Here is a 15,247-nt window from a genome sequence, read left to right as displayed (position 1 = left end):
TGTCAGATATTGCAGAAAAAAGTTGCTCAGAACACGAGGTCTATGGTATTTTGTATTATACAGTATATTCTGTATACAGGCATTTTTGCATTTATTGTTTGGAAAGTCAGAGAATGGAGGGAGACATTCAGAAAAGTTAAAGGTTGTTATTTACTGGGTTGTGTTGACCTTTTTTAACAATCACTTTTATGTCTTGTGGAATGCTTTTGAATTGGCAGGTAGCCAGAAAGAGCTGTATAAATAAAATTGGTCATGTGGCTTCACTTACCTAACAAATGAGATCCAGCTTAGTCGTCACACAGAGCTATTAACCATCCTGATAAAGCATCCCACGATCTTTACAAACATACTCACAAAAAGATGAATTGAGCATATGCAGAATGTAACCAATCACAGACACACTAAAGTCTGTCATCAGTCAAACTATGATAAAAGTGATATACAGAGTCAAACACACATTTGCAAAATGCAGAAGAAGAAATATTGCAAAATATTGTTTTGCTTATTCAGGCTTATATTTCTTTCCCATAGAGCACAATAGATTAAAGGATTTAGCTTGATGCCCTGTATTTCACTCATGGCACAGATGTTTTCTTGTGGCTTGTCTGATAGTTTTAGATGTTTTTTCAGCTGCAGTTCTGACAGTATCAAATAAAGAGGTGTGGATTTGATCAAAATGAGAATAAAAATAATCTTAAAACACCTCATCTTTTAGCTACAAACACATTTCAGTTCTTTGACCAGCATCTGTTGTAGGACTACATCAGGACAGCTGAATAATTGACTCTCTTTAACAGAAACAACATTTAACAGATCAGCTCACTCACTGACCTCTGTGTTCCAGTTTCTGTGATTGGTCTGAAGTTTCTATGATATGATCCTTTTGCTCAAAAATAACCTGCTCTAGACCAGGTCAGGTATTTAAGTATATGGTAGGGTGGTTAGCTTTCCTGGTTTGAGGTGAATCACTTTGGTAGCACCAGGTGCTGATGTTAGCCCTCAGTCGTGATTAAACACAGTTGTTTCTGTGTTGCAGATAAAAGGACGGATAAGTCTGCCGTATCGGGTGCCATCAGACTCAAGATCAGCGTGGAGATGAAAGGAGAGGAGAATGTGGTTCCTCCTCATGGCCAATACACCTGTTTACATGAGGTAAGCGTTGTAATGAGATTAAACTCTGGCATGATTAGTTCCTACTGAGCTTCACTCTTCACTTTAGTGAAGTTAAGCATAAAGCTTTCAAAGAAAGTTACTGAAGAAAACGTCATCCTTGGTGATTTTATTGGAAAGCAAACAAAGTAATCTTGCGGTTACTGAAGAAGATGTTGAGATTCCTTCAGCTTTGATAAGGGTTTTTGTTTGCTGGTGCATGTCTCAAAAAAAAAAAAAAAACCTGTATTTTATTACTTGTTGTGACACTGTGCTTCATCACTGTAACCACCTCCTTCTTATCTCTCGTGCCACTCACAGAACCTGTTCCACTGCCTGACCGAGGTAAAGAACGGCGGCGTAGTGAAGATCCCGAAGGTGAAAGGGGACGAAGCGTGGAAAGTCTACTTTGACGACGTGTCTCAGGAGATAGTGGACGAGTTCGCCATGAGATACGGAGTGGAGTCCATCTATCAGGCTATGACGTTAGTACCACCCTGATCTATGGCCTTTTACCTCAACAATCTGTCAGTGTCTCATTCGGCAGAGTGGAGGAAGGAAGGATAAGAGAGAAGGAGAGCTGGAGGAGGAGAGGAGTAGTAAAGATGTCTCCTCAGCAGAATCGGACCTTGGAGAACTATTGAGCCCTTCTGGTTTGATTGATTAATTGTTGGTCTCCTAGAAAAAACCCTAACCTGCCTTGGTCACATTGATCATGGACACACTCAAACAGTCTCATTTCCTTCTCTCTGTGTCTCCCCGCACTTCTGTGACCCTGTCCATCTATAATTGTCAGTATCTCTCTCTGGTTAACACACAAACGTAGACACAGGTAAAACTATAACACCTGAAAAGAAAACACTCATCACTGATCCTGGTCAAACAGCGCCGTCTTGATGTTTGTCTTCACTCATCAACACAGAAACAACCATAAATTTAAGTTTAAGACTTTGCTGGACTAAAAATGTTTACCAACTGGTATTCATATATCACGAGTTCTTATAAGACTGGATATGATTCAGTGAGTAATAATGAGCTAATAAGCATTACCATGCGCTGATTTCTGTGTGAGCTATTGTTTAAAGAGCTCAAATTGCATCACTAAAGTGCACCTTTTCAAGCTCTCCATCTGGTGCAGAATTCGCTTGTTGAGCAGTCCCAGTAGCTGGCTATGTAATTAGCTGCTGCCTTAGTAAATCAGAATCTAATTACGCACAGATTGTGTGGGCAAATTGAATGAAAGGCACTGCTAACACTTTTGCATGTACAGTGAAGAAGCAGCGCTACATTTGGCTGTTTTCGCATATGTGATATCGGTTTTAAGAAATGCAGTAAATGCAACAACTTGAAATAATTATGCTTTTAATGCCCATGGCAAACTGGAACCAGTGAGACTTTGGATGACAGAAAGCTCTGCAACACCCTGGTGTCTGAATGCCATATTTCTTACCAGGCTTCAAGCATACTTGATCCCTAACATCTTCTTTTCTATCTGATCCAATGATCCCATCTCAGCCTCCATATCCCACATCAGCTCATCTGTGATTGTGTCTCTTGCTGAGCCCTGTAAAGCCTCATATTGCTGTTTCAAGGCTGCTACTACGTCCACATAACTAAGAAGTGTCTCAGAGCAAACATGTATCCACAGATGTAGTTTCATATTTTATTGCTTGGGTGCTGTGTGATAAACTGTTGTTTAAGTGTGATGGAGTATTACAGCATGTGAAGTTTTGTCAGACGGAGTTAATACTTCAGATCTGAACCTTGTGTGAGCTCAGCGCTTACTATGCTTCATCAGGAATTTATGAAGGACCCTACCTTCTCGTTTTCTTCATCATAGAGCCTTGACTCCCAGTCACTCTGAACATGATGGCTGCATAAATCACAGCAGCTGTGAAGACTCACTCTCCCCTCTGCACATCACCCCCAACACCTCCCTCCCTCGTATTCACTTTTCTTCATCTCACTCTATCACCACTCCCTACCTCCCACCACAGTTTCATTCATCCTTTTTCCTCGTTGCCCCTTGGCTATCTATGATCATAAATTGGCTTGTGAAATTGTGCCTGGTTCAGCTGGTTTACTAGTGTAATCCAAGCCAGGCTTAAACCAGGAGGAGCAATGTCCTACTCTTGAAAATTGGCTCTTGAGATCCAGCTCTAAAAGCACCATGGGAATTCAGCGGATGCCATCATCACTCTCTTTGCATTACCCTCTTTGCTCGCCTAACCCCAAGTGCTCCTTGGTAATTTGGAGGCTGAAAGCAGAGTAATTAAATAGGCTTCCCGATGAGAACATGTTTGTGTTTCTATTTGTGAGTGTGTGCACATTTGCGTGCATGTGTGCAGGAGCTGCACTCAGGAGGGGGAGTAAATCAGTAGTCATTACCCCACACTGCTTCTCTTTTCTCTGGGAATTTTGCTTCATGAACCAACAATTTAGTGTGCTCAATGTTCTTAGTTTTAAATTCCTCCAAATTTAATCTCCATCATGAATGACACTTCTAAATTTATCATTATGAAAATATTAATAGCTAACATTTGATTGCATAGCTTCATTTCTGTTCCAATGTATCATCAAACCTTTGTTTCCTTTAGTATCAAAGGTGTAGATGTGATTGGTTAACATTTGACCACATTGAATAAAATTTGTTATCAAGAAGGGATGGGTACTGAATTAGGTACTTTTACAGGTATCGACTGAATTCTGTCAAAAGTACCGGGTACCGATTCACAAAAAATCAAAAGGTACCATGTTAAAGGGCAACTCCGTTTTTTTAGACACCTGGACCTTATTTATGGGTGTGTGCATGCTCATATACTCTCTCAGACAAACATCGTGCAGCTAGGAGTCCTTCAGAAGTTATTTAGATCCAACCGATATTAGCCGCACTTAGCGGGGGCCACGGCAAGGGAGCTTCAGCGCAGGACATAATCTCTGCAAAATCGCTCATTTCGGCTATATTTTTTCATCCATCGCCACTGTTAACATAAAGTCAGCTTGTCTACCGTCTTCAGGTGGGTCAGCTGACCCAGAGCTGACCAGGTAAACAAAGGTTTGACGGTTGTCCTTACCGGTTTGAGCCTGAGTACGGACGAGGAGCTACATGAAAGAAGGATGCAGAGGGAGAGAGACGAAGAGCTGGCTCGAGAACAACAAACAGGAGCACGTCCACGACTCAATGCAAACTGGTGGTGCGCTTGTGGACAGTGTTCGCCTATGGCAACAGAAGAGGAGTGAGTTTGTGATAACGATTGATAGCGATGGATGAAAAAATATAGCGATAAAAAATGAGCCATTTTGCAGAGATTATGTCCTGCGCTGAAGCTCCCTTGCCGTGGCCCTTGCTAAGTGCGGCTAAAATTGGTTGGATCTAAATAACTTCTGAAGGACTCCGAGCTGCACGATGTTTGTCTGAGTGAGTATATGAGCATGCACACACCTACAAATAATGTCCAGGTGTCAAAAAAACAGAGTTGCCCTTTAAGGTACCTAAATGCATGCTTGTGGAAGAGTAGGCGGTTTTCCATGCTGGACCTGAACACAGCATTATAAGATTAATCATCGAAGTATAAATATGTTAAATTAAAAAAAATCATTAAATTTTATTGTTAAACAAATTGATACTTTTTACCACATCAACACAAAAAATAACCAAAAATTGGTACCATTGAATACTGATACCCATTGCCAGGCACCGTGCATTGGTACCGTATCATTTCATATGTGAAAGGTACACATCCCTGTTATCAAGGTAATAAGAGTTCAGATTAAGTCAGTCAATAAAAACTAAGCAGATTACACTGAAATCTGTTTTTCTACAGATTTCACCTTAAGCCCTGAGCAAATGATGTGTTTTTAAAGCCCCACCTGCTTTTTAAGCTCTCAAGCACCTTTACTGTAAGAGGAATCCACTGCCTCCAGATGTTTAGTTGCCTCTGGTCACACTGGAGGCTGAGAAACAAGCCTGTGTACATAATTGTTTGCTGCATTAAACATACAGATTATTACAGCTATACAGTATCCTTTTTATCATTTGGATGTTTGAGCCTTACATGATCTTTTGTGTCCTTTGTGAATGGGCTTAGATAAGGTAACCAGTGTGATGGCCATAGTGGATTACGCAGTACAGGGGGAATTCCTCATGGCTTGTGAGGCAGCAGTGTGAGGTGCCAACAGGGGCATATGCTCTTCAGTCAGGCAGAGATTCCTGCTCAAACCAGGCCTCTTAGGCTCCAGCACTTAATTACTGCTGGGTAGTGCTGCTGCAGATGTGTGTCTGTGTGAGTGGAGGAGGGAAGGGAGAGAGCAAATTCTTTGCAAAACTGAAGTGCTAATACAAGGAGCATCTTTCATTATGTGGGGTCCAAGGTTAAAAGACGCTGGAGATGCTGGAGAACTGAGTGGGAGATTTGTTTAAACAGAAAACATCAAGGTGGAAACAGTGGAAGTCCCTCAGCTGGGAGATGTGCCATGTGTATATTTAGAGCATATCATAAGATTGAGATCCAGTTTGTTCTGTATGTGGATTCAGAGGGAAGCTCTTACATCAGATAATACACAAACCATGTTTATGTTTTCCCCTGCGGTATCTCACATTTATGTTAAACAGTAAGATTATAATTTCTCTTTTCTGTCCCTGTCGATATGATGGGGATCCCACAGGATTCACTTAAGAACCTACCTCCATCTATTATATCTACTGGTGCAGCCTTGTGCCAGTAGTAGTACAGGTTATACGGCTGTGATTAATGACATCATTTGCAACAGATCGCCAATCATAGGAACGCTAAAATTTAGTTCTCTCTTCAGCAGCCAGAAGTTGAAAATAATGAAAATCTATTGTACCACAGGATATTTGCTCAGATGAATCAGGAAACAGAACATTTTTTTTAGCCATTTGTTTGAGAGACACTCTTCTTTACTACTACAATTGTGTTCTGTTTTTTCTTATGCTCCAATTTTTTTCTATTCCTAAAAATACTAAAGTATTAAACTTCCACTACTCGCTTTTTATGCAGTTTATCCACAACAGATGTGTTTGTTTCCTTGTTGCAGGCACTTTTCCTGTCTGTCCGCCAAATACATGTGTCCCGGTGTGCCAGCAGTGATGAGCAACCTGCTTGCTAATATAAACGCATACTTCGCCCACACCACCACCACCACCACAACCACAGCCTCAGCCTCTGACCGATTTGCTGCCTCTAACTTCGGGGTAAGTGCACCTATTATTGTCTTGTAGCCTGACATCCAGGGAGACGACGGCAGTGACTCTTAGTGAAAATGAGGCTTGTTGAGGTTTTCCAGTCAGGGTAACATGACATCTGATGCTGTCCTCAAGTTTTGTATTAAATTTTGAGGTGACCACTCTCTGCCATCATTCTTGAATAGAGTTATTTGTCTGGAGGTATTTGGGTGTTTGACGCCAACAAAAACCCAGAGGTTGCCAGTCCTTACAATTAAACTTTTAATAAGCTAATGTTGTAAGGCATCAAATAATATTTGCAAGCAGTAAGCTAAGTCTGGCAATCTAGCATTACTATTAAATTCCCTTCCAGGAAGTAAAAATGAATCACTGTGGGCATATTGCAACGCTTCCAACCATGCAGTGTTATAAATTTTTACACACAATACTTGGGGTGTGGTGACGCTCTGACCTGAATTATGGAATTCTCCTCCTGACAGAGGGAGAAATTTGTCAAACTACTGGACCAGCTGCATAACTCACTGAGGATCGACCTCTCCAAATACCGGGTATGTGAGACTCTTTGCATGTTGTGTGTTTCCTCTCCATGTTTGTCGTCAGCCCTAACATTGTAAAGTTTGGTACACTTGACTTTATTTCACAGGAGCAGCGCTCATTTTCGTGAAACAAAGTTTCTGTATATGTTACCTGTTGCCTACTATCTTGAGTATTTGGTTAGAATATTAAGGTTTATTCATATCTGTTGAGAGTGAAATGAATCAGTGGGTGAGGTGAAAACGAATGCCAGGTTCAAAGATTTCCTGATAAATACAGGGCAGTAACGATGAGGTAAATGTCATGATGATGTCTTCAAGGAATGACATTTGAGAATGTCATGTGTTTCAGTCATGTGTCTGTCGTATTAACAATATCAGATGGACACTTCAGATTTATTTAAAGCTTTGAGACTTCTTCCATAAATGTAGCTAGTATAAGCTCAAGACTTGAAAAATGTCACCATGGACAACAGAAATAAACTGATATGTTCACATTAATGCACACATCTTTACTTTATAAGCTGTTGTTCAACACAGGCAGAACCTACTGGACACATTGCTTTTAAAATGAATTGTGTGACTGAAGGGGTGTAGCCAGGCACATAAATATTGATAACCAGGAGATAAGTCAGGGGGTCCATCAGCCTCTTAGAAATATTGGTCCTCATGGTCCAATAAAATAGAGCCTGTAGTGAGTGTCCAGCACTCTGTCTGCCATAGTGGTTCATGGATTTAGGGCATTGGGCAACTTGTAAACATCTGTAAACTTGGCTTTACTCTCAGACATAAGTCAGGCAGAGAAGACAGGGCAGTGGGCAAAGCAGGAAACAGGGCGAGAGTGGGGAGTGACATGGGGAGAAGAGGTCACAGGTTGGACTCAACGCAGGTGCGTGACCTAACTGCTGGGTCACACTGGCGCCCTGCTCTCGAGTATGCGTAAGTGCAAGCTACAGAATCTTCAGGTTAATAATTAGTTAGCTTTTGAAAATATTAATGTGTTTTTAAGAGCCTGTTACAGCCTACATACTGGAGTGCTCCTTACATTTGCCCGATGATCGTCCCCTGCTGTGCATGTTTTATTTAACTCAAAAGACACACCTTACATGTCGGTGATTAATCTGCAGCTGCCAAGGTCAGAAGCTTCATTATTAACTGCTGGCTGCTGCTTAAACATACATACTGCAGCAAGACTCAAGTGGGGCTCAGTGGGGAGTGGGGAGCTAAACCACTGAATATACAAACTATGTGTCTGCTGCAATGAGGCAGAACAGCCTATAGAAACAGCTTGAAGAACACAGCGGTGTGTATTAACTCACTGTTATCAAGTCTTTGGTTCAGGATCTGTTTTTGTCTAAGTATATTGGCAGTGCTCACCTGCTTTGCATTATGGTAAGATTTTTTTTTATTTTATTTTTCTTCACACTTACAAAGAAGGTTTTTATGTTCTTCATAAACAGGTTACATGCTGTTTCACCTCCTTTGCTTTGCTCACACTCTCTGGTCCATTTGTTTGATGCTTTGGGTTCATTCTTCATGGTAGTATGCCAGGTGATTGTCACTGAATGATGCATAGCAGGCGTCATCTGTTATCAGACTTTGTGTGCTGCTGTGCGTGGAGAATTTTCTGGTTTACCTTTTATATCCATACTGTTTGTGTTTGACATAAACTGCTGTCACCCTTTTGAGCCGTCGCAGGGGTACATGCTGTCAGCGTGCACAAAGCTCACTGCTGCCACTGCATGTTGTTTTTTTTAGCGCTTATTGATGCTGGTAGCTCTGTGATTTGTAGCTGCTTTTTTAGTACCACCACAGAATACAAGGACTATTCTTAAGACTAAAAAACAAAAACACACCTGCTTCCTACATACTAAAACCTGGGCTTAAATAAAAAGGATTAAAAAACTGAAATATAAAGAGAAATGAATTTGTTTTGTTGGATGAAGATCAAACCTCTCTCAGCACTGCCCACCTCATCAAATCACCTCACACTGAATCAGGAGTTTCTTTAAAAGATCTGCTGTCCGATCCTTACCTGAAATACATGACACGAGGTGTTATTTAAAATCTAACTGGCAGAGATTCATCTGTAATTGCCCGAGATCTTCAGCTCCCAGGTCTCTGTGTTCTACTCAGGCAGATTGAGATCCTGACATACAGAACATAATCTGCCAGAACAATCCCAGGAGAGTTAATCCTGTTAGGCACCACACACACCGTTACAAACACCGTCACACATCCTGCCTCACCCTGTATGCACATGTACCTTCACATACATGCACTCACTTCTTATTCTCTCTATCTTTCTCTTCCACACATGAACACACACACATATACACATATCTCCACACGCCTGCACAGCTGGTGGCATTTCACAGTCACCTGTAACTAAGAGATGACCCTCTCACCTTTAATGGGACACAGAAGGTAAGGTGTCATTGGGTAGGTGATTGCTTCAGCTTCTCTGTCCTAAGGCTCACTGTGCGAAACCACGTGTGATTACAGACACACCCTGATAACTGCAGATCCTGCTGCCTGCCTACACACAGAGAGGGAGAGAAAAACATGAGGTTGAGAGAAGGACAGCCAGTAGACACCAAGAAAGAAGAGAGGATTTCAGGGAGATAGACAATGAAGTTGCGAATAGTGAGGGAGGGATAAACAGGATTTGGGAAGAGGAGAGTTGGATGAGACAAGCAGGGGAGAGAGGTAGAGGAGGCAGAGGGGATGAGATTTGGAAGGAGGGGGGTGGGCAGATGAAGAATGAAAGGAGCCATGGTGAGCAGGCGACAGCAAAGGAGTGAGAGGGTTAAGTGAAGGAGAGATGGCCTCTGTTATTTTCCGATGGCCCGGCTGTCTGGTGATGACACGTTCACTGAGAGCAGTCACAGAATAGCGCGTCGGCTTCACCTGCCAGCACTGCCCTGCTGCTCTCTTGTCAAGGCTGCCACAGACCAATGGTCTACACACACACACACACACACACACACACACACACACACACACACACACACACACACACACACACACACACACACACAGTTCATAGTCTTCTCAAGCAGTCCCACTGAGCTGCCACTATCGGACAGTAATAAGATTCAGATCTGGCTGCAGCACCCGTTCACCGTATGGATTTCCCCATAATGACATTCTGAGGGAGATTGAGTTTGCTTTTGTAAAACAGAAGGCTTGAATCAGCACAGAACAAACTAGAGTACTGCTGCCATTCTACATTTTGCAACATATGCGTTTCTTCCCTTTAAACTTTGTTCTAACGCCTCTGATGCACAGTGACACCTTGTATAGCCGGTCTGTCTCCTCCGGGATTTACAGGTTTCTCTGGGTTGGACAACAAAAAAAAAAATCAGAGTATTCAGAGCACGCTGTGAGGGGCATTTGTGCTGTTGGCTTAGTTTGGACAGTTTGATACAAAGTGATGTTTGTTCACCAAGCACCCATGGGAGTTGTGTGCTATTCTCTTAAAACGCAGCTCTGGGCTGTGAGAGAAAAGGTTACTTAATGCAAACAACTTCTTGTTGCTTTCTACAGCACAAAAGTTCCTGCTGTCTCCTCCCATAAAAAGAACAACAAGAAGAAATAGTTGTACCATTCTTTACCTGCTGGATTTTGACATATTCAGTATCACTGAGCTGTCATTTGAAGTTTGAAGGCACCACATACACAAAAATATATCACAGAGAGCAACAAAGGTAAACACTCAGCCTCACATGGCTGACAAAGAGAGTTTGCTCGTTCCTTGAGGAGGAAAATGTTCAGAAAACAAAGCTGCATCTGCTGAGTTGCAGGTATTCAGGCTAATCTTGTTTTTGGCAGAGCAAAACTGACATAATCCAGACCTGGCCCTTTGAAATTTATGACAGACAATGTGAAAAGCCAAGCACAAGCGACAAGCTTGAATTGCATTTCACAGAGTGATAGGGAACCTATGTGCCACTCTTCTGTAAATGAAAAGAAAAGACTGAAGTTAATGAAAAGAGCCAGAAGGCAAAGCTGCAAACCTGTGACATTCTGCCTCTAAACAAACGTGAAACAATGTTCGTACAAAAACCTACAACAACGGTTCAAAGATTTTTGGCATAACATGATGCTGCACTACACAGGTGCATCTCAATACTGAAGGGTGCCCCTGGAAAGCTTATTTCAGTAGTTTAACTCCTGTATGAGATGGATTCATCAGACACACACAGTGAAATATTTTCAAGCATTTATTTAGTTTAATTTTCACGATTATAACTTACAGTATAATAAAAAAAGGAAAATAACCCACTTTAATAGCTTTAAAAATGCTTCCTTTCAATAGTAAAATGTAAAACGTAAAAAAAAAATTAATGAATGAAAAATTATAAATGCTTTATAGCAACTTGAATAGACCTGTGTCTGAAACACTCAGGGCATGCCTTTACACAGGTGGCTGTAGCAGATCTGCTGCAGTTTCAGGGCCAGTGCCCGTCAGTGCATGACAGCTTGTGATCTGTTTTTCCACATGATTACCTGAACTCGCTCCACTTGTTGCCCTGTGTTTGTTCAAAACTTTTAGCCATTACGCTGTGGCTGCAGTCTAAAAAAAGAGATCAGTAAAGAGAAACAGTTACCAACCAACCCAGTTTTACAGCTATTAGTTTTATTTGTCCCTGTGTTCACTTTTTGCAACAAAGCTCTGCAGTGTCGATCACACACCCTCACGAGATGTGAGGAACAAAGACGCTCATGACCTTATAGCATCCTTTGGCAGATCAGGCGAGTAATACCAAAAATTTGTCAAGTCAGAGGGAAGTTATCAGAGTTGAGAAAATAAAATGTGCTGATCTTATTTTTTTATTTTGATGATAAGGAGTCTTTGCTTTGAAGTTCTGCACTAACAGCAGGCACTGACCCAACACAATATTAAGGGAAGACTTGAAGGAAGACAAAGAACTAAAAGCTCATCAGCATCACTCACTTCTCGCCCCATCTCATAATGGACTTTCTGTCATTTTCGGAAGGCAGTTATGATGTTGTCTCTACCTCTGGCTCAGAGGCATACGCCCTGCTTCTTTAGTATGCTTGTCTGATTCTGGGTAATAAATCTGTTCCTTTTTCTTTAGCTTTTCTGCTGCTGAAGTCAGAGTTTTTCAGTCCAGGTCTTTGTCTATTGAGACAAAGGGGCATCAGAGACATTCAAAGCTTCTTCTTTACTCAACTGTCACTGCTTTTAGAAAAACTGCACCAAAGGAAGAGTATTTCTACAGAGGAAAAGGTCTCTGCATCAGCGTAAATATCAGCAATGGTTAGTAAGGCCATAGATCAGTCTCTCAGGGCGACCTACAGTCACAGTGATGTTTTGTCGACATGATTGACTGATACACGTGTATGCAGTGTTTTTGGCTCTGTAAGCATCCTGAACCAGCTTCCTCACCCCAGCTGTGATTTTGTTTTGGAAAATCTTTGCTCTGCTGCTCTTTGTTTCCCAAGGATGTAGTCAAAATCAGACTGGTAGCTAACATTATAATATCTTGGCTGGAGACTCTTATATATGCGAGGATCCCACCTACCTCTTCTACACCAAAATGAGTGTCAATGGGCGCTTGACTCTACTTGATTAAAATCACAGTAATTATGAAGCTTGATTAACTTTTCATATCATAGAAATCCACTAATTAACCAATTTAAAATGCTGTATGGAGGAGCATTTATTTTTCTGGAGAAAACACCGAACACAATGCAAGACTTAATTGTATTTCAGATTTGAATGAGTCATTCATTTATTATTGTTGAAGCACAGGAAAGCTCAATGGATGGTACTTCTATCACTAAAAAAGCAGACAGGCAGGAGTGAAAATTGCACCCTTTCTGTGGCATTTCTGCTCTTTCATGCTGATTTTCCTTTCCTAGATAAAGGTGTTAATGCCTTTATTGGAAAAGCAAGAAAGCAGTGATTAGTTTGACATGACTTGAGGAATGCTTGGGCCTTAGTGGAATAGACATCTTTATTTTTCAGAATTACTTTTCAGCAATAATGTCACACTGCAGTCTTGATTGGATTCACCCCTTTAGAGTTGCTTTTCAACTGAAAAGGGAAAAAAGATCAAATACATCCTGAACTGCTATGAAGGTTCCAGCACAGTGATTTCAGGAGGAGTATAAATGGCAGCATTTAAAGTTTCCCAGGAAGCTGTGAGTCCATGTTTCAATGAGGCTGGTTACAGTTGTGTCTGAAGGCTACAGATATGTGAGGTTACTGTAAGAGAAATTTCAGTGCCAGCAGGGAGGGGGAGGTTGATGGCTGATAGCTCTTACAGTATGGATGCCATGCTGTGAATGGGGCTGCTGGTGGAACAGTAACTGCAAGAAATATCTTTTCTTAGATTTTAATTGGGGATTTATATTTATAAGTGTGTTCTGGGTGCCATGTGAGTCAGCTTCTTTAATCACATCTTGTAATTCAAACAAAGTATAATCCAGCAGCAAGAAACAAGTGATGAAATATCAGAGGCTGTGATGCAAACATTTTGTTTCAGGCAGAAAAACAGCTCAATTTTTATTTCTGCCTTTCTCCTCCATCGGCAGCCAAATATAGAACAACTGGTCCACATTTGCTCGTTCAGTATGTGTGTCATGCTTGTGTGCCCGGAGGTTGTTTGGTTGATCTATGTTGGGGATTTTGAGACCAGTTTCCAGGTTGAAACGAAGAGAATACACCTTTGTCTTTATTTATTTTCTCAAGAAAATAGCCATGATTCATTCATGATTCAGCACAAAAAGCCCTCTTATGCTGCATGCATCAAGACAATGTCAGGCGAGTTTTGCTTCAGCTGCTCGCCTTCATCTCAATCAGACTGTGCCGTGGAGGTTTGGCTCCGTTTTATTAATTTCTGTCTTGTATTTATTCCCAAGGTACAAAGGGGGAAGGTAAACAGGCAAATTTTTACAAGAGTGCTGAGCAGGTAGGTGAAGTAGGATAATGTATGGGGCAGTGGCGCTTTTCCTCAGGGCTGTCAGAGCTTTATATGCTCCCCGTCACGGTACTCTGCTCTGCCTGATGACTTCATGGCCCCGAAATAGAGGTTTTCATCAGCAGAGACCTCCCTTGTCCACTAAACGATTAGACAGACAGTCATTTCCTTATGATTGCTAGGCGTTGCTCTATAATCAATTTCAATGTTTTGGCCTGAACGTCATGATGCGGAGGGTTGGGTTGTGTGACATTAAAAGGTTGCTGTCAAAAATACGTCCGCTCTCCTCTTATAAGCTCTATCTCTCTTTTCTTTTTCTTTTTTTCCAGGATAATTTCCCTGCAGGGAACCCAGAGCGGCTCCAAGACCTGAAGTCCACTGTTGATCTTCTGACCAGCATCACCTTCTTCAGGATGAAGGTAGCTTATTTTAGTGAGTGAGTGCGTGAGTGCATGAATGAATGAGTGCGTGTGTGCAGGCTGTGACAGGAGGTTATTTCCAGGGGGATGGGATATGGCGCTCAGTGTTAGAGAAATTGAAGGAAACATAAACAGTGTAATAAATGACGACTGAGCACAGCACTCGCTAACCATTGTGGATGTCTAAAACGAATGTCAGTCATTACCTTTTATCATACCAGCGCCCTTGACTGAGTCACTGAGACGCCTTCAGCACCGGTCATGGCTGTAAAATCTCTCAACATTCAATTACAAACATAACCCCAGATTGATTCTTGGCACGTTCACTTTGAGGTGAAATCAATGCACACACATAATTCTAGAAAACATGTCCTCCTCAACAACGATCTCACCAAAATGATTTATCATTGCCTCATTTCTTGACTGTAGGCTTGTGAGCTGGGGTTGGGTTTACGTAATGCATGTTGACCTGCATGCTGTTAAAAATACTTCCCTCTCTGCCTCGTTTCCTCACCCTCCCTCCCCCTCAACAGTATGCCTTGTCTTGACTTGTCTTCCGCTTTATGAAAAGCTCGGCTCCATTCAGCTCTCTTTTGGCGGGAGAGGGGGTGCAGAGTGGAGCACTGAGGCATAGCTAAGATGGCAGCTGTGAGCAAAGGAAGGAAAACTGTCACTTTGGGTTATCAAAGCTTTCAGTCTGTGCCTGGCCCGTGCTGAGCTTTATGGTACATACTCACCGTTGCTCACACACAGAGGCTCCAGAGTTACTATAGGATTGCTGCACACACTCCTTGATGCCGGGCTGGCCATGTGTCAATTATGGTATACATAATAGATGAAGACGGTTTCCCCATTTCCACAAGGAAGTGATACGTTTGGATTAATATTTCAGACATGTAATGTGATATTATATTATCACTGCACTGATGGATGGAAGGGTACATAGTAATGCATTTAAGCCTAAGTAACTGCCATTGATTTGGTCTG

General features: G+C 41.8%; 1 protein-coding gene across 2 annotated transcripts in view; it reads left to right on the top strand.

The window, feature by feature from the left end:
- Positions 1-15,247, top strand: part of unc13c (unc-13 homolog C (C. elegans)) — a 121,197-nt gene that overhangs the window by 40,028 nt on the left and 65,922 nt on the right. For both annotated transcript variants that reach the window (XM_074665614.1, XM_074665615.1), the window contains exons 11-15: positions 1,037-1,152; positions 1,471-1,634; positions 6,208-6,364; positions 6,835-6,903; positions 14,171-14,260. In XM_074665614.1, the coding sequence (XP_074521715.1) occupies positions 1,037-1,152; positions 1,471-1,634; positions 6,208-6,364; positions 6,835-6,903; positions 14,171-14,260 (596 nt within the window). The remainder of the gene's footprint in view (positions 1-1,036; positions 1,153-1,470; positions 1,635-6,207; positions 6,365-6,834; positions 6,904-14,170; positions 14,261-15,247) is intronic.

Source organism: Halichoeres trimaculatus, unplaced genomic scaffold, assembly GCF_033239565.1.
Source record: "Halichoeres trimaculatus isolate MK-OKI-2021-1 unplaced genomic scaffold, fHalTri1.1 fHalTri1_scaffold_3, whole genome shotgun sequence".
Taxonomy (NCBI): domain Eukaryota; kingdom Metazoa; phylum Chordata; class Actinopteri; order Labriformes; family Labridae; genus Halichoeres; species Halichoeres trimaculatus.
This window is presented reverse-complemented; position numbering and strand designations above follow the sequence as displayed.